Source organism: Antechinus flavipes, chromosome 2 (assembly GCF_016432865.1).
Source record: "Antechinus flavipes isolate AdamAnt ecotype Samford, QLD, Australia chromosome 2, AdamAnt_v2, whole genome shotgun sequence".
Lineage (NCBI taxonomy): Eukaryota > Metazoa > Chordata > Mammalia > Dasyuromorphia > Dasyuridae > Antechinus > Antechinus flavipes.
Window position 1 is genome coordinate 619,426,504 of NC_067399.1, and position 20,458 is coordinate 619,446,961.

General features: G+C 32.7%; 1 protein-coding gene across 4 annotated transcripts in view; it reads right to left on the reverse strand.

Annotated features, from left to right (window-relative positions):
- Positions 1–1,598: 1,598 nt before the first annotated feature.
- Positions 1,599–20,458, reverse strand: part of MAPK8 (mitogen-activated protein kinase 8) — a 107,991-nt gene continuing 89,131 nt past the window's right edge. For 2 of the 4 annotated variants that reach the window (XM_051981903.1, XM_051981902.1), the window contains 7 exons: positions 19,067–19,232; positions 15,808–15,879; positions 13,346–13,528; positions 13,046–13,170; positions 11,834–11,897; positions 10,256–10,333; positions 1,599–2,606 (listed from right to left, as the gene is read on the reverse strand). In XM_051981903.1, coding sequence (XP_051837863.1) covers positions 2,461–2,606; positions 10,256–10,333; positions 11,834–11,897; positions 13,046–13,170; positions 13,346–13,528; positions 15,808–15,879; positions 19,067–19,232 — 834 coding nt within the window. In that variant the 3' untranslated portion in view covers positions 1,599–2,460. Of the gene's footprint in view, positions 2,612–10,255; positions 10,334–11,833; positions 11,898–13,045; positions 13,171–13,345; positions 13,529–15,365; positions 15,438–15,807; positions 15,880–19,066; positions 19,233–20,458 lie in introns of all 4 variants that reach the window. The other 2 variants (XM_051981901.1, XM_051981905.1) reach the window with 2 other exon arrangements.

Genomic DNA, 20,458 nt, shown 5'->3' on the forward strand with positions numbered 1-20,458 from the left:
ATCATTATGATCAGCACACAGGTTGATGAATATTTTAGATCACTTTAGGAAGAGTTCTTATTTTCTGAACTCAGCTGACAAATGCTGGTTTTTTTAAAGTGGTGGCTGGCACTTTTAACAAGTTATTGATAGCAAGAACATCTAATTTTTCCTTGCCAAAATTTGAGTCAATGGGAAACAAAATAGAAACAATACAACAAAACAAAAATTTGCTGGTAAGAGGTAAGAATTTACTTTTTTACTCTTCTACTCTGAAAGCCCATCATCAATAAAACAAAACACTGTGAAATTCTACAGGCAGATAAATCTAAAAAGTATATCTTTTAAAGTGCAATAGTGACCTAACCTATTAAGTAAGGAAAATGAAGAGACTGTTAAACAAACCTGTCAGAGTCTAAAGAACACAATCACATGAAAATTTTTAAGACTGTTTTTCAGTCTTGTTTTAGCAATTCAAGAGATGTCCCACAGTTTTCAACAGTAAATTAATTTCTATTAATTTTTAATAAAAAAGAAATAAAATAGCCATGTTGCACCTTTGAAGAGAGTGCCAAGAAATAAAATAAGATATATTGCAATTCCAAGGACGGTAGAAATCACTGCTCTAATGCATCAACAATAATTCTACCCTTTAAAATCTACTGAAAAGCTAAATTAAAGCTATACTTAAATATTGAGTATTAACAATGATCTAAAAGATCTTACTCAAAAGGTTATTTCCCCCAAATAAATACATGACCAAACATCTAGTGAACTTCCAGAAAATGAAAATTATGCTCCTTCCTTAATTCTGGTCATTTAGTCCTCCTGGGCTTTTGCCTAGGAATCTGGTTAAAAAACAAAACAAAACAAAATAAAAAAATCCTAAACAAACAAGAACAAAAACTTGGATGCTTGTTTTCCTATCTCAATTCATTACACAAATCCCTTTTCCTTCAGAAAGTGGTCAAAAGAGCCAAAGTTTATTACTGAAAATGTGCTTTTTTTTTTTTTTTTTGAAATGAGATTTCAATGATTGCTTTACCTAAGAAAAAGTTCAGTTCTAGATAAATAAATCATTTCGCAAATATAAAATGTAAACAATTAACATACATTTGTCAGGAGCAGCACCATTTTATACTACTTAGTATCTGTATTAATTAGGTGTTTTATTGAAAATTAAGTATCAAAAACTAAAGATTCAGGCTAAAGAACCAACCATTTATTCCTTCTCTATTCATTTGAAGGAGCAGGCTTTAGAAAAAGATATCCTATATATGGCTATGCAGTACTATTTTAAGATGAACAATATTGCTCATATGATACATTACCTACAGATTTCTAAGTAGGTTCTGGGACATCCCGACAGCTAGCAGTTAATATGAATATGCTACATCTAATTGAAGAGAAACAACTGGACAGGAAATGAGTTCCCCCCCTCCTCTAGGAAGAATAGGTGTTTGGCTGACTCTGATACCAAGTAATAGGAAATCAGAAATGGTCAGGAGTTGAGGCTACATGAAAATGAAATATATTTAGAGGGACTCCACGACATTTCTGGGGATCTGTGTCCTGGAAAGATAGATTAGCTTTTGTGTGTACAAAAACAGGCTAATAGCTAGTAGAAGTAAACCATATGTTTATTTGCATTGAAATGTATTATTCATGAAGTATCCTCTTGACTTGATGGGATCATAAGCTTTTAGCATGCCATAATTTTGCAGAATACACCGTATCTTTTTGTTTTTCTTCTGGGGACAGGCTGAATATATGGCATCTTAGAAAAGACATGCTTTGCATTATTCTGCCATTCAGATGAAGTGACTTTGACAAAGAATTATGTAGGGCTTCCTACTAATTGTTTTGACTAAATTAAGATGGGCAAATAGCAAGAATTGGAGGTTTAACTCAATCATTTACAGTAGTTATACCTGAATATTACTGGCTATAGAGATATATCTTACCTCTTTCCCAGGGAATAAACTAATGACAAGCACATAACCCTGAAGGATATTGTCATGAACAAAACATCTGGAATAAATTCTATTAAAAAAACCACTATAAAATCTTAAATAATTCATGATATAGGCAAGTCACCACATAATAGTTGCTTTGATAAAACAAAGCTTACAAATTCAATTAAAAATGAATCAGCAGCATAAGGTAAAGCAAATAGGCAAAAAATTTAAACCATGATAAAATTATTAGGTTTACATTATACAGATAATTACAGCAAAAAACAAAAAAAACCCACAATACATTTTGTGGTTGTTTTAAAAACAACTTACAGTTTTAAATTACAGCACTTGATATTTAAAAAAAAAAAAAAAAAAAGTGAATCCTACATTTTTGGGGAACAAAACAAAACACTCAAAAATAAGACCACTGAATTGTTTTCAAAGTAGTTCTATCAATACCTAAATGAATCCCCTTCCCTCCTGCAACCCCCCTCCCACTACCCTCCCACCCCCGACCAAATAGTCATCTACAGCAGCCCAGAGGTCCAGCTGATGTTTCTAGACTGCTGTCTGTATCAGAGGCCAATGTTGGATCTGTTGACATTGAAGACACATCATTGACAGACGACGATGAAGATGGATGTTGAGAACCACTAATCACTGCTGCACCTGTGCTATGAGAAACAAAACAGCAAATCAGTTGCAGATACAGTTGCACATAGAGTTGCTTGCACTACATTGTTCCCAAGCACTGGTTACTAGTTTTTCCTAAGCTAAAAAAGACCCAACACTAAACTGTGACAATTTTTAATGGTGAGAAAATAATTACACGACCACATCATTAAAAAAGATCTCTAGGCAAACAAGCACTTGAGAGTAATAGGAATATTTCAATTAAAATGGAAAATTACATTTGCTGCTTCAGACACATTTTTGTTTGGTTGTTTTTCAGTCATGTCTGATTCATCATGATCCCTTTTGCTGCTTTCTTCACAAAGACAATGGAGTGGTTTGCCATATCCTCTTCCAGCTCAGCTCATTTTACAGGTGAGCAACGGCAAAAAGAGTCAAGTGACTCGCCCAGGATCATACAGCTAGTAAGTGTCTGAGGCCAGATTTGAACTCCGTAGTCTTTTGAATTCCAGGCTTGATACTTTAGCCACTGAACCACCTGACTGCCTATTCAATTAGGCGCTGGATTAAAAAAAAAAAACTCAGAAAATGCCTTTTTTTTTGGTGAAAAAAAGGTTCTCAATGAGGGGATTCTTTGGGACATTTAAAATAGTGCTCTATTTACAAACAAATTTTCAAGAACCAACCTACAACATAAACATACTGTGTGCCTCAGTACATTGCATTATAAAATCTTTAGTGAAAATGAAAAGTATATTAACATATTGTAGAAAATGGTACAATAAACTGATCTGGCCATACCAAAGGTTTCACCTAAAGCTGTAACTCCAAACCCCATAGCAAAAGCCTCCCACCACAAAAGGCCACCTAATCAATCAGCTGTTCCTCATGTAGTTGTTCATAAGGATGATATCTAATCAGAATACACAATATCTAATTTCCATTGTCTTTGCTTGCAGGCCTCTTTCTTTCAATTTTGGTTTACACAAATTTATCAGGCCTCATTTCCAAAATATATAGAGAATTGACTCTAATTTATAAGAAATCAAGCCATCCTCCAATTGATAAATGGTCAAAGGATATGAACAGACAATTCTCAGATGAAAAAATTAAAACTATTTATAGACATATGAAAATATGCTCCAAATCATTATTAATCAGAGAAATGCAAATTAAGACAACTCTGAGATACCACTACACACCTATCAGATTGGCTAGAATGACAGGGAAAGATAATGAGGAATGTTGGAGGGGATGTGGGAAAACAGGGTCACTGATACATTATTGGTGGAATTGTGAACACATCCAGCCATTCTGGAGAGCAATTTGGAACTATGCTCAAAAAGTTATCAAACTGTGCATACCCTTTGATCCAGCAGTGTTTCTACTGGGCTTATATCCCAAAGAGATACTAAAGAAAGGAAAGGGACCTGTATGTGCCAAAATGTTTGTGGCAGCCCTGTTTGTAGTGGCTGTAAGCTTGAAAATGAATGGATGCCCATCAATTGGAGAATGGTTGAGTAAATTGTGGTATATGAACGTTATGGAATATTATTGTTCTATAAGAAATGACCATCAGGATGAATACAGAAAGGACCGGCGAGACTTACATGAACTGATGCTGAGTGAAATGAGCAGAACCAGGAGATCATTATATACCTCAACAACGATACTGTTTGAGGATGTATTCTGATGGAAGTGGATCTCTTCGATAAAGAGAGCTAATTCAGTTTCAATTGATCAAGGATGGACAGAAGCAGCTACACCCAAAGAAAGAACACTGGGAAATGAATATAAACTGCTTGCATTTTTGTTTTGCTTCCCAGGTTATTTATACCTTCTGAATCCAATTCTCCCTGTGCAACAAGAAAACTGTTTGGTTCTGCACACATATATTGTATCTAGGATATACTGTAACCTATTCAACATGTAAAGGACTGCTTGCCATCTGGGGGAGGGGGTGGAGGGGAAAAACTTGGAACAGAAGTGAATGCAAGGGATAATGCTGTAAAAAATTACCCTGGCATGGGTTCTGTCAATAAAAAGTTATTTAAAAAAAAAGACTAATTTATCTTCTTTCTGGAAAGTATATAACTTTTAAAAATGCTTAAGGCTGCTAAAATGTTTAATGTTCATTTTTAGGAGAAAAACAATCCATTTCTGTTTTGCCAAAGAAAATATGGATCACTATGCGGTCTTTTCTCAATGACAATTATTCTGAGCTGTTCAAATCTAATGAGGCAGGGTTGAGTTAAAATTAACAGACCAGGGGCAGCTAGGTGGCACAGTGGATAGAGCACCAACCCTGAAATAAGGAGGACCTGAATTCAAATCTGGTCTCAGACACTTAATACTTTCTGGCTGTGTGGACCCTGGGCAAATCACTTAACTCCAATTGTCTCAGTAAAAAAAAAGTAACAGACTATAAAAAAATAAGAAAAAAACTTAGAATTATTAAAGATGATACAATTCTTAAAGAATGCTTCTTTCCTCCACTTCACCGTTTATTAGAAAGGTGCTTTTAGGTATAGGGAATTTTCTATGCTTTGGGCAGTGAAAACTAATAATGATCTAGAGAATGGTTCTCCTTGTACATCATCACTCCATTTCCTAAGTCACATAAAACCAGTGCCATTTCTTCAACAATTAGATGGCAGATTGTTCTTTCATATTGGTTCCTTATTTCTATAAGAGTAAAAATGATGAAAATATATAATTTATTTGATCTAAAATGAAATTCTTTGAACTGTCTATCCTATTTGACTAATCTTCTAGAGTCCAGCTGCTTAAACTATGGTTCCCCAGCCTATCAGTCTTGTAACTGAATATAAGGGCTGTAAAGTTATGATTTATTCTCAGTAAATGTTTAATTTGTACACCAGTTTTATATATCTATATATCTGAGATCATATAAAAATTTCTTGGGCAAAAAGGAGTCATGAGTGGAAAAAGTTTCAGAAGGTCTGGTGCAGAGGGTCAGGCTTCTTGCTGCTATATTTTCTTACATTTCACTCATTGTGAGCTGATCTCTCCAAATTTGCCAAAGGTTCAAATGATCTTTCCTCAATCACCTTCTTTGCAATTTTGGTCTATGGGAAATACCCTCTTCCCTTCTGGGGTGCTTTCTCTCCCTTCCACTTTCATGACAGTGTCTCTCTTGTTACCCTGCTTGACTGTTGAATCCTTGTCAGTTTCCTATCACTCCCTCTCCATCCCCATTTGCCTTGGGCCTCTTCTCCTTTCTATGACTTCTCATGGTGACCTGATTAAACTTTCAAGGGTCTGAACATCATCTTTCACCTGATAATACCCACATACATCTAGTAAGTAACTTAGCAGCTACTGAGGAACTGTGAGCAGAAAAGTACTAGGAAAAGACTTAAGTAAGATTAAGTTAGTAGAAGGTTAAGGACAATTTTGGAGAAAGAAAGCATAGACAGGAAGGCCTTACAAGAGTTTATTACAACAATCCAGTCTGGGGTAAGGAGGATCTATGCCACTTGCACAATGAATAAACGAGTCTCAGGGTTGTTAAGATTATCACAGTTTCTCTAGTCCAACTTTATCAAAGCCAGGAATCTTATCTATAACATCACCAACAAATGGTCAATTAATCTCTACTGGAAGAGGAATGATAAGGAAGGCACTACATCACCCAAAATGGCCCAACCTATGTTTGGCTAGCTCTAATTGTTAGAATGTTTTTCTTTATATTAACAGTAAGTTTTTCTCTTGGCACTGTCTATTCACTCCATCTACTTCTGCTATTTTTGAAAAAGACAGACGGGGAGTGGAAAAGTCCTGTTCTCTCAAACGATGTCATTTTTCCAGCTCAGATGCTCACAAAGAGTGAGAAGCCTATATCTACTAAAGAAGTGTTGCAGTGCTAAAAGCTGGCCTGGGAGTCAATCATCTATAGCAAAACTATCCCCAATAGACATTAGTTTATTGGGAATAGAAGTAGGAGGTAGTTTCCAGGAAAACAGGCACATTGTTGATAGAGCTATCAAGTGGTTCAGTTATTATGAAAAGCATTTTGGAATTATGTCTCTCAATTAATCAATAAATGTTTATTAAGTGCCTACTACATGTGCCAAGCTATGTACTACGTACTGGGGATATGAAAAGTCAAAAGAAAGTCACTGACTTACTGGGGTTCACAAGAATCTCGTGGGAGACACAATGTGCAAATAAATACTGACAAACAAGTTATACACAAGAAAAAGGAAAAAAAAAAAAAAGCTAAAGGAGGGATGGCACTGAGGAGTCAACAAACTGGAAGGCACAGTATATATTACTAACAAGCCTATTCTCAAAGAGAGGAAAGAAAGAGAAATATGAACTACACATACAAAACATCTACAATAGTTCTTTTGGTAATAACCCAAAATTGGACACTAAAAAATTCCCCAATGAGAGGAATGGTTAAACAATTATAGCATATAAATGTGATTAAAGAATGATGAAATGGGACAGTTTGAGAATAAAATGAGAAGATCTCCATCTGATAGAGCTAAATGAGCAGATCATGATAAAACAACTATGAAAGTCTTTAGAACTATAAACGATGACATACATTTTTCTCTCTGTCACAGAAATGATGAACTTAAAATACAGACACACATCCATTTTGAGGCATGGAATTTATTTTGTTGATTATACATATTGATGTGTGAAAGTTTTATTTTTTCAATGGGGAGCAGTTTTCTAAGCCTATTCTCTAAACCTTTCAGATGGAGTTATATAGTTCCAACAAAGTACTGAGATAAATTTTAGGTTTGCTCTAAATTATTCTATGACTTTGTTCAGCACATAAGAAACCATACATGCTGCCTTACTGTGGGGAAACCTAACAACACTTACATTATCTGCCTTTACAAAAGGCTGATATGACAATGCCCTTGGGAAAAAGCCTCAAAGCATTACATAAATATGAATTATTATCATCAACAGAAGAAAGGATGCTATCACATACTGTTAGACTTACCTATAAAAGATGCAATTTTAGTTGGGGTTAAATGAAAGCCAGGGAAGTTAGAAGATAAAGTTGAAGAGGAGGAAAAAGCATGATAAGTATAGAGGGAAGCCAGAGAAAGTGCCTGGAACCAAGAGATGGAATGTCTTGCTTATTGAATTGCTTGTTCCACGCATTTTTAAAGTTTCAGTCCATTAAAAAAAAAAAAAAGACTCAACCAAAGTCACAAAAAATATAGGGCTACTGAATTTCATAAAATGACTTCAAAATAAATGTCAACCAAAAAAATGTTGATTTCTTGGTTGTGGCACTCAATGAAACATCAACTTATTAGATGTATGCTATAAAGCAGTATTTTTTTTAAAAAGCTAGTTAAACAACCCTAAAAGCATTGATATGAATGGATTCACTATATCTTGGTATTTTGATCACCTTTAGCATAGGACCCTAAACATTTTATATGTATATTAAACTGTTAAGTACAAAGTAGCTGGCTACAAAATAAATCCCCATAAATCCTCAGCATTTTTATACATCACCAACAAAACCCAACAGCAAGAGATACAAAGAGAAATTCCATTCAGAATAACTGTTGATACCATAAAATATTTGGGAATCTATCTACCAAAGGAAAGTCAGGAATTATATGAGCAAAATTATAAAAAAGTCTCCACACAAATAAAGTCAGACTTAAATAATTGGAAAAATATTAAGTGCTCCTGGATCGGCCGAGCGAACATAATAAAGATGACAATACTCCCTAAACTAATCTATTTATTTAGTGCTATACCAATCAGACTTCCAAGAAAATATTTTATTGATCTAGAAAAAATAACAACAAAATTCATATGGAACAATAAAAAGTCGAGAATCTCAAGGGAATTAATGAAAAAAAAATCAAATGAAGGTGGCCTAGCTGTACCTGATCTAAAATTATATTATAAAGCAGCAGTCACCAAAACCATTTGGTATTGGCTAAGAAATAGATTAGTGGATCAGTGGAAAAGGCTAGGCTCACAAGACAGAATAGTCAATTATAGCAATCTAGTGTTTGACAAACCCAAAGCCCCTAACTTCTGGGAAAAGAATTCATTATTTGATAAAAACTGCTGGGATAATTGGAAATTAGTATGGCAGAAATTAGGCATGGACCCACACTTAACACCATATACCAAGATAAGATCAAAATGGGTCTATGACCTAGGCATAAAGAACGAGATTATAAATAAATTAGAGGAACATAGAATAGTTTATCTCTCAGACTTGTGGAGGAGAAAGAAATTTGTGACCAAAGATGAACTAGAGACCATTACTGATCACAGAATAGAAAATTTCGATTACATCAAATTAAAAAGCCTTTGTACAAATAAAACTAATGCAAACAAGATTAGAAGGGAAGCAACAAACTGGGAAAACATTTTCACAGTTACAGGTTCTGATAAAGGCCTCATTTCCAAAATATATAGAGAACTGACTCAAATTTATAAGAAATCAAGCCATTCTCCAATTGATAAATAGTCAAAGGATATGAACAGACAATTTTCAGAGAATGAGATTGAAACTATTACCACTCATATGAAACAGTGTTCCAAATCATTATTGATCAGAGAAATGCAAATTAAGACAACTCTGAGATACCACTACACACCTGTCAGATTGGCTAAGATGACAGGAAAAAATAATGATGAATGTTGGAGGGGATGCGGGAAAACTGGGACACTAATGCATTGTTGGTGGAGTTGTGAATGAATCCAACCATTCTGGAGAGCAATCTGGAATTATGCCCAAAAAATTATCAAATTGTGCATACCCTTTGATCCAGCAGTGTTTCTATTGGGCTTATATCCCAAAGAAATACTAAAGAAGGGAAAGGGACCTGTATGTGCCAAAATGTTTGTAGCAGCCCTGTTTGTAGTGGCTAGAAACTGGAAAATGAATGGATGCCCATCAATTGGAGAATGGCTGGGTAAATTGTGGTATATGAATGTTATGGAATATTATTGTTCTGTAAGAAATGACCAGCAGGATGAATACAGAGAGGACTGGCGAGACTTACATGAACTGATGCTAAGTGAAATGAGCAGAACCAGGAGATCATTATACACTTCGACAACGATATTGTATGAGGACATATTCTGATGGAAGTGGATTTCTTTGACAAAGAGATCTGAGTTTCAATTGATAAATGACGGACAAAAGCAGCTACACCCAAAGAAAGAACACTGGGAAACGAATGTAAACTATCTGCATTTTTGTTTTTCTTCCCGGATTATTTATACCTTCTGAATCTAATTCTCCCTACGCAACAAGAGAACTGTTCGGTTCTGCAAACATATATTGTATCTAGGATATACTGCAACATATCCAACATATAAAGGACTGCTTGCCATCTAGGGGAGGGGGTGGAGGGAGGGAGGGGAAAAAAAAAATCGGAACAGAAACGAGTGTCAATATAATGTAATTATTAAATAAAAAATTTAAAAAAAAAAAAAAAGCTAGTTAAACAACCCTAAAAGCATTGATATGAATGGATTCACTATATCTTGGTATTTTGATCACCTTTAGCATAGGACCCTAAACATTTTATATGTATATTAAACTGTTAAGTACAAATGAAGTAACTATCATGAAGGAATTACGGTTTTAGACTCATTAAAAGGTAGAAATAGAATTAATAAGCTATTTTGAACGATTTTATATTGTAACCAACCTAAAGGAGCTGGTTGACCCCGTATAACTCCATTCTTAGTTCTCTCCTCCAAGTCCATGACTTCCTTGTATATCAATTCTGAAAAAGAAAGAAAGAAACTAATAAAGCCAATTTCATATTACAGGTTCATTAGTGGAAATTTTTATCAAAGTCAACAATAGTCAAGTTGAATAAGATAAATTTTAAACAGATGCTCAATAAATTCCAATTATAAACTAACATAAGATTTTTAGAATTTTCCAGAATTTAATAGTAAAGGAACTAGAAGCCTATGCTATAACTGGATCTCTCTGGGTTTTTTAAAGTTGGGCTTAGGGCAGTCCGGGGGCAAGAAGTTTAAACCTAGAGAGACTAATCAGAACAAAAACTAGGGCAACAGAATTCAAGGCATGGTAGACATCATGTTTGATGGGACTAAGAGCTAAGTCCCCATAAGCTTGAAGCCCTTCCTTATTTCTACAAGTCATCTATCTATCTAGTTGTTGTTGTTGGTTTTTTTTTTTTTTGGTTGTTGTTGTTGTTGTTGTTTTTCTTTGGCTGAGGCAATTGGGTGTTAAGTGACTTTACCAGGATCACACAGCTAGGAAGTGTTAAATGTCTGAGGCCAGATTTGAACTCAGGTCCTTCTGACTTTAGGGCTGGTGCTCCATCCAATGCGCCACCTAGCGGCCCCTCTACAAGTCATATTTAACTTTCCAGACTCATTATGATAGTGAAGGTGGGTGGCTTCTGGTGTCACATTTTGGATGTGAAAGTTATAAGACATGGTTTAAAAAAAAAAAAATTGTCAAGGGATTGAGCACATCAACTTTGAAGTTGAATCTCATAGTCAGCAAATGTGGAAAGATAATAAAAATTGGAAATAACCAATACTGGAAGGGTTGTGGAAGATTAGAAAGGTTAATACACTGTTGATACAGCTGTGAATTGGTTTACTTTGAAAATTAACTTGGAATTACATGAGAAAGATTTCTCAATTGTTAATAACATTGATCCACAAACCCTACTTTTGGGCATATATCCTAAGAACATAATGACAAAAAGGCTCCATATATTTCAAAATATTCATAACAAAAAAACCCCTGGAAACTAAGGTAAGTACCCATCAGTAGCAAACTAGAGTAACGATTAGTGGTAATATAATGTAATTACAAGAAAAAAAGAAGGGCTTTTATAAAGTGACCCAAATTAACATAGAACTAAGAAAAAAATGTGCTTACTACAATGTAAAGAATTACATTAAAACATCCTAATTCAAATTACTTCTCTCTAATCTTAGTTCCAAAGATATTCTAGAGACTTGCCTGAAGTGAAACAATTGGCCACAGCAACAAACTAAAAATCATGCACTACTCATTTAAACCAGCAAATTTTGGATTGTTTTTATTCAGTAGGTGAGCTACTGTTTCCATTAACTGTTAAAAGACAAGACATAAATACCAGTTACTTAAGAAATAGCATGGATAATTTTATAATCTATATAGCTATATCCTGTCCAAAAGAAATATTCTGAAAGACAAATGAATTTTCAGTTCAGATGCTTCACTCTTAAGTTTTTAAAATTCATTTCATCCATACCTTTCCACTCTTCTATTGTGTGCTCCCTTTCATCTAACTGCTTGTCAGGTATCTTTGGTGGAGGCTGTAAGAAATGAGGCAGCAATAAGTAACTCGGATCATTAAAAATTGAGAAATACAGGCCAATTCCAGTGATCTGATGATGAGGAAAGTCATCTATACCCAGAAACAGGATCTGAGGGTGGATCACAACATAGCATTTTCACACTTTTTGTTGTGGTTTGCTTGAATTTTATTTTCTTTTTGATTTGATTCTTCTTGTGCAACAAGATAATTGTATAAATATGTATGCCTATATTGGATTTAACATATGTTTTTATCATGTTTAACATACATTGCATTACTTGCCATATAGGGAGGGAATGAGGGGAAAACTGGAACACAAGGTTTTTCAGGGCTTAATGTTGAAAAATCATCCTTGCATATGTTTTGAAAGTAAAAAACTTCAATTAAAAAAAAAAGCCTAAAGCATTAAAAAAAAAAAAAATTGAGAAACAGTTGAAGAGCCCATAAAGTAATTTCTACTAACACAAGTCAAAAATCATAACCAGTTAATATTTGGATAACTATAGGTAAAAATGAAAATTGTAAATCAATAATTGGTGTTTTTCTCACAGTATGCATATTGAGGATTCCCCATCTCACTCTGAGGGAAGCCTACAGTTTACCTTCCCTTCTGCTACCATTAGAATTCCAAGATGCCTAACTTTACTTAAACAACTACAATTTACTGTATTTTTATCAGGATCATTTAAAAAACAAAAATCTTAAATCAAGATAGAGTATGTTTGCCTCACAACTGTTCTATAAAGTTACTCTTATCTCTCTAAAGTACAGAGTTGGAATCTTAGAAGACTAGAGGTATGTTGCAAATTTTTTTTGGGGGGATGGAGCAATAAAGAAAACTTAAAAATAATATTAGTTCAATAAGTGATAGTATTCTTGTACCTCTCTTTAATAGCTCACTATAAATAAGGAAACCAAAAAACTGTTAGCAACAGAAATTCTTCCCACCTACTTTCTGGAACCAACAGTTTATATCACATAATAATTAAATATAAAATATTTACACTGTTAATCCCTAATGAATATCCTACTCAACAACTTTCTGGTTCCCCAAAGACAAAAACAAAATGATTCTTAATTGATAGTAGGAGAGTATATCATGTATCTATATCTATCTGTATCCAAAACATGGAGAAATGGACTCACCGCTTCTGCTTCTGAAGGATCATACCAGACATTGATATATGGGTGCTGGAGAGCTTCATCCACAGAGATTCTTTTAGATGCATCTATAACCAGCATTTTGGACAACAAATCCCTTGCCTGACTAGCTGCAAAAGTAACAGTTTGCATTAGTGCTACAGCATTTTCTTGTGTATCCATGTCTAGAAAGATTTTATTAAGATCAAGAACTTTTAGAGAAACATTTATGAAAAACATTTGCATTAATATACTAAAATTTAATTGAGAGTAAATCTGGAGAACTTGAATATTAAAAAAAAATACCTTTAAGTTTGTTGTGCTCTGAGTCAGCTGGGAAAAGTACATCTGGGAAGAGCTTCTCAAAGCTATATCCAGCATATTTAGGTCTGTTCTCCACGTAAGTTCTTACTGTTGGTTGTAATTTCTTCATGAACTCAGGACAAGGTGTTCCAAGTTGCTCAATAACTTTATTCCACTGATCAATATCTAAGATCAAGCAGCTAAGAAAAATACTCGATAGATATACAAATGGCTATAATATATCTGAATGATAAAAATGACACTCTAAAATTCACAGGAAAGAATATGAAGAATATAAAGAAAGCTTTAATGTTAACATTGTTTAGGGTAGTAATAACAAGAGAAGAAAAAAAAATCAATAAATTAACTTAATAGTAATTCAGGTTTTTACATTGATTTTACTATAAAAATAGTGACAGAACTTTCTTACTAAACTGAATCAAAGAAGTGATAACAATTTACAAAAAGGCTAGCAAATAGGGAGTCTAAATGAAAAACATTCAAAAATCATAGGAGAATGCTAAATTTCCCTTCTTCTAATTATCTTAGAGGACTGACCATAAATGCTAGTGAATAATACATCTCTCAATTTTTTTGGACCAGAATTGCTGTGAAATTAGTCACTACAAAAAGAAGAAAAAATCTCTGTATGTCTATATTTATTATTATTTAATAATAATAGCTCCCACTGATCCAGTACTTTGCAGAATTATATATATATATAATATATATATATATATATATATAAATGCACATATATAAATATATCTTCATTGGTTATAATATACTGAATCCTTCCACAAGAGATTAAAAATTTCTATCAATTGTGGGAGTTAGAAACTACTTTTAAGAGATCTAACACAGAATGTCCCTAACAAGGCCAACCCCCCATCTCATAACCAAGTAAAACTAGTTTTTGTTCAGAAATATATACAGAAATTTTGCTAACAGTCTCTGAAAAAAAATTCCAAGATATATAAAAATGTAAGAAGGGATAACTGCTTCTTCTTTCTAACACCATCATTAAGTTCTATCAACTAACATTTAGTAGCAATTTTTTATATACTATTTCTATCTGGCCTACTGACACTTACAGACAACTTCACTAGGCAGATACAGAGGATGCAACAATGCTAGAGGATTCTAAATATGCCTCCCTTTCTCATTCGTCAATACTACAAAAGAAGTAAATTCTGCATAGCATTTTGTTGGGGCTCTCCAAATGACAAAAGCAACTCTGGACACTGTACTATTGCAGTTGGGAATATCCCTTACCACCCTTGTGAATAATTGAGGAGTGGGAGGAAGGAGGACCTTCCAGATGAAGTTTATAGTTGTCCAACAGGGCCATAGTTAATAGACCTGATTCAACTATACCTGCCTCTAAACTGGTTTAAGCAATTCAGTTTGACAGAGAAATACAAAGTTGATTACTGTTAATATAACAGGTAAAAAGGAGACAGAAGGACAAAATGTATTCTTAATGAACTCTAATGTAATCAACATCACAAAAAAGGAGCATTGCTCATAAACTTGAAATGAAAGGATTAATGAATTAAATTCAATAAGGGACAACAGCAAAAATAGCACACAAACATAAAACAAAAAAGAAAAAAAAAAAAAAAAACGAAAACAATGTATGACCAGAGGCAATGGACAGTTTTAAAATTCATGACACTAAATTCTACTTTCCAAACACTTCTAAATCTACTCAAGTGATAGGAATATTAGAAATTATGAATGAAAGCCATGCTTATTGGTTTTGGTTAAATGAACAAATCCAAAGCCCATGATGAACTATAAATAGATAATTAATTGCACTTTAGCATTTTTAAATATGATATTAAACTACAAATATAAGAAAGGTCTATGTGTAGTCTTTATCAGCTGGTGGTACTCTGAAACAGTAATTTAGCATTACTAATTATTTCACTACTTACATAAGAGACCTATGTTAAACTGACCAAGCTGAAGTTCATTTTGACCTTTCAAAAACTATAGTGTAGGCGAAAAGTAAGGATACGATCTGTACCTGGGAACAAAACACCACCTTTGATCATTTCTCCCATGATGCACCCAACTGACCAAATGTCAACTGAAAACAAAATGCAATGACATTAACATAAAGGTATTGGCTAAAGTAAAAAATAAAACAAACAAAAACCACAACACACTAAAATAAAATCATACACATAATATGATATATTCAAATTATAAGAAGCCGTGTAAAATGAAAATGAATGACAATGAATGGTGCTCTGACTCCCAGCAGAGACTATGTCCTACTGCTAGGTGCAGCCTAAAAAAATGATTCAACTTCTCTTAAGAACAAATTTTTTTGGGAAATACACAACAACAACAAAGTTTCATGTCTATTTAAAAAAAAAATTGGACCATAAGCACTTTCATGACAGAGCATTAAAGAATGAATCACCAATCAAACTGCTGCAGCCGCACAAGGATACAGTCCCTTCCTGGAAAGAGGATTTTGTGGCAAACCATTTCTCCCATAATGCACCCCACAGACCATAAATCCACTATGTTTGTAGCACAAAAGAAGGAAAAGCAAAGCAAAAGGTCATTTAAAATTAAAGAAGCATAACATGATTGCATTATATAAAACTGCTGAAACTTATCACAGAAAAAAAGGAAATGATTTCAATTTTAATTAATGGAAAGATTCTAAACAAAAGTATTTTCCAAAGAATTTTGTTTGATTCATAAAGGAAAATGTGTACAGCCTTTTAATTAAATTTTTAAATTTAAAGTGAGAGCTCTGCACAGTAATAATATAGTAAAAAGGAATACAGTTAGAGCACACAGAAACCAATGTTTAGAAATATGAAACAAAAGCCAACAAACTATAACATGTGATGATGTAAAAGAAATTATATAATCTTTCTCACTTTGAAATTTAACTGTGCATTGCACTCTCTTTAAGTCAAATGAACAAAAAAAGCATGAGCAGAAATAATTTAACATATTAAAATATCTATTAACATTAAGATTAGTTATGTTCCTATAAGTAGACTAAAATTAGCTAGAATTATTTTTTTCAATATAGCAACAATCTCTTATTGAAAAGAACTAAAGATCTAACAGTGCTAACATTAGAACAAATTTCATAACATCAGAAAAATTCTGTCAAAATATATGTACGAGCCAGCATTCACCTAAAATTTTACAGATTTTTATAATGGCTTTATCTATTTAACTGATAGATCATAAATATTCTGTTCTAACAGGATTAAACATAATAATTAACAATTGAGTTTTCTTGACCACATTATATAAGATAATTTACTAATTAATTTATAAAAATTACTATTTTTGAGAAAGATTAATAACTATTTTAAAGGAGGAAATTAACAACCATATTTAATATATCTCAAAGAATTTTTTCTTCCAAAAAACAAAATTCAAATCTATATCTATATATGTAAATAACTCTTTGATTAAAGAAATCAATTTTAAATGGAAGTGGCAGCCCTAATTGCTAAAACATCACATGACACACAGTTCTCATTAGTATCTCTTTAAGAGAGGCAGCAGGTGAAAAGAAGGTGGCCCTGGATGGGCAGTTGGGATGCTGGGCTCTAGTCCCAGTTCTGCCACTAAATGACCAGCAGCATCACCTTGAAGAGGTGCAATTCTCTGCTCTTGGCTGGATTAGATGATTTTGGCCTTTCTGAAGTCTCACAGTTTGATTTAAATTGTTTCTTAATAATCAGTGACTCTATCCAATTTTAAATGAGAATCCATGAAGCATAACAAAACTAAATCACACAATAAAGAAATATGACATTTTGGGGTTTCTACCTGTTTTTAGTAAAGCATGCAACACACACAGACATACTTCTTGGATTTGGATAGTAAAAAGAGGGCATGTAAAACTGGAGCAGGAAATTAGGGTTAAAAGAAGAACAAGCAAAAGGAACTGGAAAGCCCTAGAAATGTTTGCATATACTCTGCGGAGAGGTGGAAAGCCTTTTAGAAATGAAAAGGAGAAATCATATGTAGAAATATTAATTTTATCTTTGCTGATGGAGGATCTAGGGATAATATTGGAATGATCACTTAATAAAAAATAAAATGAATTTTGTTAAGCTGAAAAATTTAGATAAGAAATTTAAAAGAATAGTTTATAAACCAATCACTAGAGTACAAGTATCTTTTAAAGACTTCTGACACTAATATACAGTCTATTTTATTAATCATACCATAGTTTTACCTAGAGTATCAGGGACTTTTTGTTAAATCTTCTAGACAGAATAGATATTGTTAGTATGCTTTAATGGAAAAAATAAAAAGCTTCTAGAAAAATGTCGCCATAGGCCAGAATAGATGCTTTGTGGAATAAGATGATGAAAAACTGTAGCAGTTCTGTCAACTCTCAGCTTCATTTTTATACTACATTAATTTTGAAGCTATGGTGTCTCAGCAGTTTTAAAGGTATAAAATGGAGATGTTTAAAAATAAAAATTTCAGTTTAATTCTTATCCCCATCAAAACAAAATAAAGATAAGAGAAAGGTACTCAGATGAATACCTAAGTCACTACTAATTTCTTAAAATATACTCCTTTCCCATTAAATTCTCTGAGTCTTTTGCTTTAACAGTTTCAAACCTTCATTAGTTTTATACCTTACAGAAATAAAAAACTAATAAAAAAACTTAAAAAAAAAAAAAAAAGCCTGTTCTTATATAACAAGGAATCTTTTGAATAAAGTAATTCATTAAGTCTAACAAGATACAAAAAGTCAAATCTTGGACAGACGATATAATTTACAAAATGTTTGTAAGTCTTTGAATATTTGACTTCCTTTTATAGACTGAAGTGGGAGAAGGGAAAGAATATATAATTTTTTAGAGTTTCAATATTAAATCATCTAACAAAAAATATTTATTACTCTGGTTTCAAAAATAGGACTCAAGTATATCTTTCTGCACATATGTACACATATATATGTATGTGTACATGTATACAGAAGGGTATATATGTACATAAACATGTACAAATAAAAAAGCAAATAAATAGCAGCACAAGACATTCCTTTAAGGATAACAAAGCTTTTAGAATCATTTTGATTCTATTTGTGGGTGGAATCATTATTATCATGGCTATAAAGGCCAGGACTTAGGGTTATTTTTGCTTTTTGTTTTTGTGTATCCACACAGAAAAAGAATTTAAAATATTTTTCATTTGAATGAGGTCTGCATCAAAAAAAAAAATTATTTAAAAAAAATCATTAAAAAAAAAAATCTGAATGCTCAGAGGCTGGTGAACCTGGAGAGTTAACTAGTAGACTTGAAATATGCATTTCATCCTTTAAAATCTTACCAGTTAATTTTAAGCATCAAAAAATATGAAAACAAAAAAGGCAATCATAATGACTATTAAAAGATCAAAAAATTATGCTTTGCTAAGGTTAATTTTTGAAATGCTTATTTCTATGCTATGGTTAATAACATATAATAAAGGTGAAGAAAATTGGTTTGATAGTGCTGTTTGTGTGTGTTCATGTTCATAAGAACAGGATCCCCAGATTTTCATACAGTGACAAAAAAAATTACTAGTAAGTTTCATAAAATATGCACAATTGCACACAATTAGTTTTGAACACTAAAGAGATTATACAAGTTAAACAAATTACATTAGAAATATGATGTTCAAAAGGGAAAATAAATTATAACTACATTTCAAAGAAATACTATGTTTGCTGACCGTTTTCTTTGTAGCCCATCCCTAGGATGACCTCGGGTGCTCTGTAGTAACGAGTCACTACATAAGGTGTCATCATAAAACTAGTTCCTGCAGTTCTGGCCAGTCCAAAGTCAAGAATCTTCAAAGTGCAGTCTGATTTTACTACTATATTACTGGGCTTTAAGTCCTTAAAAAGAAACATCATAAATGACTGCTATGACATGTATAAACATTTTGCAGTTCACATTTAAGTTACCACCACCACTTGAGAAAAAAATTTAAAGGTAGTCAATTCATGTTTTTTGTTCATTTATCTCACTACAAATGTATTTCCTCACAAATTTAATGAAAGCTCCAAGTTCCCAAAATATGATTTCTTCATGGAATTTTCATTTGGTAAAACTGTTCAAGACCTAGAGTACTGAAGAAATTAGAAGCGTTTTACATATAAATTAGAATTACAAAATATAAATTAGAATTAGGCTGAAAGGTTAGTCTTAATATATGGGATTTGGAAAGGTCATTAAAAGAAATTAAAAGCACATACAAATATCATTATGCTTTAACAGAAAGACAAATTTAAACATTTTTATCCACTTATGATTATTAATAACATTTATTAATTTAGGCATTGAGGATGATACACATGGATAATGTTTTTAATCACTATGAATTCATGATTCCGACTACTCAAAGTCTTCAGGCTGTGTCCATATTAAGTCTTCCAACAAAATATCTTTATTGAAAATAGTGAGTAGATCACTTTTTGTCAATTTACCACACAATGGTTCTGTTTCTTTCACATTAACAGATACATATCTCAAAACTGTCTAACTTTATAATTGTGAAAAAACAGATCCTTTACATCACTGACTTCTTACTTAAACTCTTGAAACTTGTTGATGCAATTTTAAGCTTGCATAAAAAAAGCCTCAGCAATTACAACATCTTTTATCCTACCTTTAAAAGAAAAAAAAATACATCTGACTATTGTAAAATTATCTCTACAAGCCAATTGTAACAAACTCTGCTGTTAATGTTATTAGAAACTTTTTATGAAAAACTCTCCTAAACTGCTTTAATGTTCAGTGTCTATTACAAGAGGCAGTGAGATAAAAACAATTCTTGCTATAAATTTACAATTCATTAGGTCTCAGGGTCCTCATTTCAGTGCCAATAAATATGCTGCTGCACTAAGAGTTGTTATATATAAGATGAAGGCCTGAGGACACCTGGGACAAAAAAGGGTTTGGGGGAAAAAAAGAGCTGATGGATCTACTTTATTATACCTATGGATTTAAGTTTTAAAATTGTCAGTGATAATTAAAAAAATAAAATTTATATAAAGGCAAAGTTTCTTAGTTATTAATGTTCCTATATATCACAAAGTGTGTGTATATGCCCATAATTTAT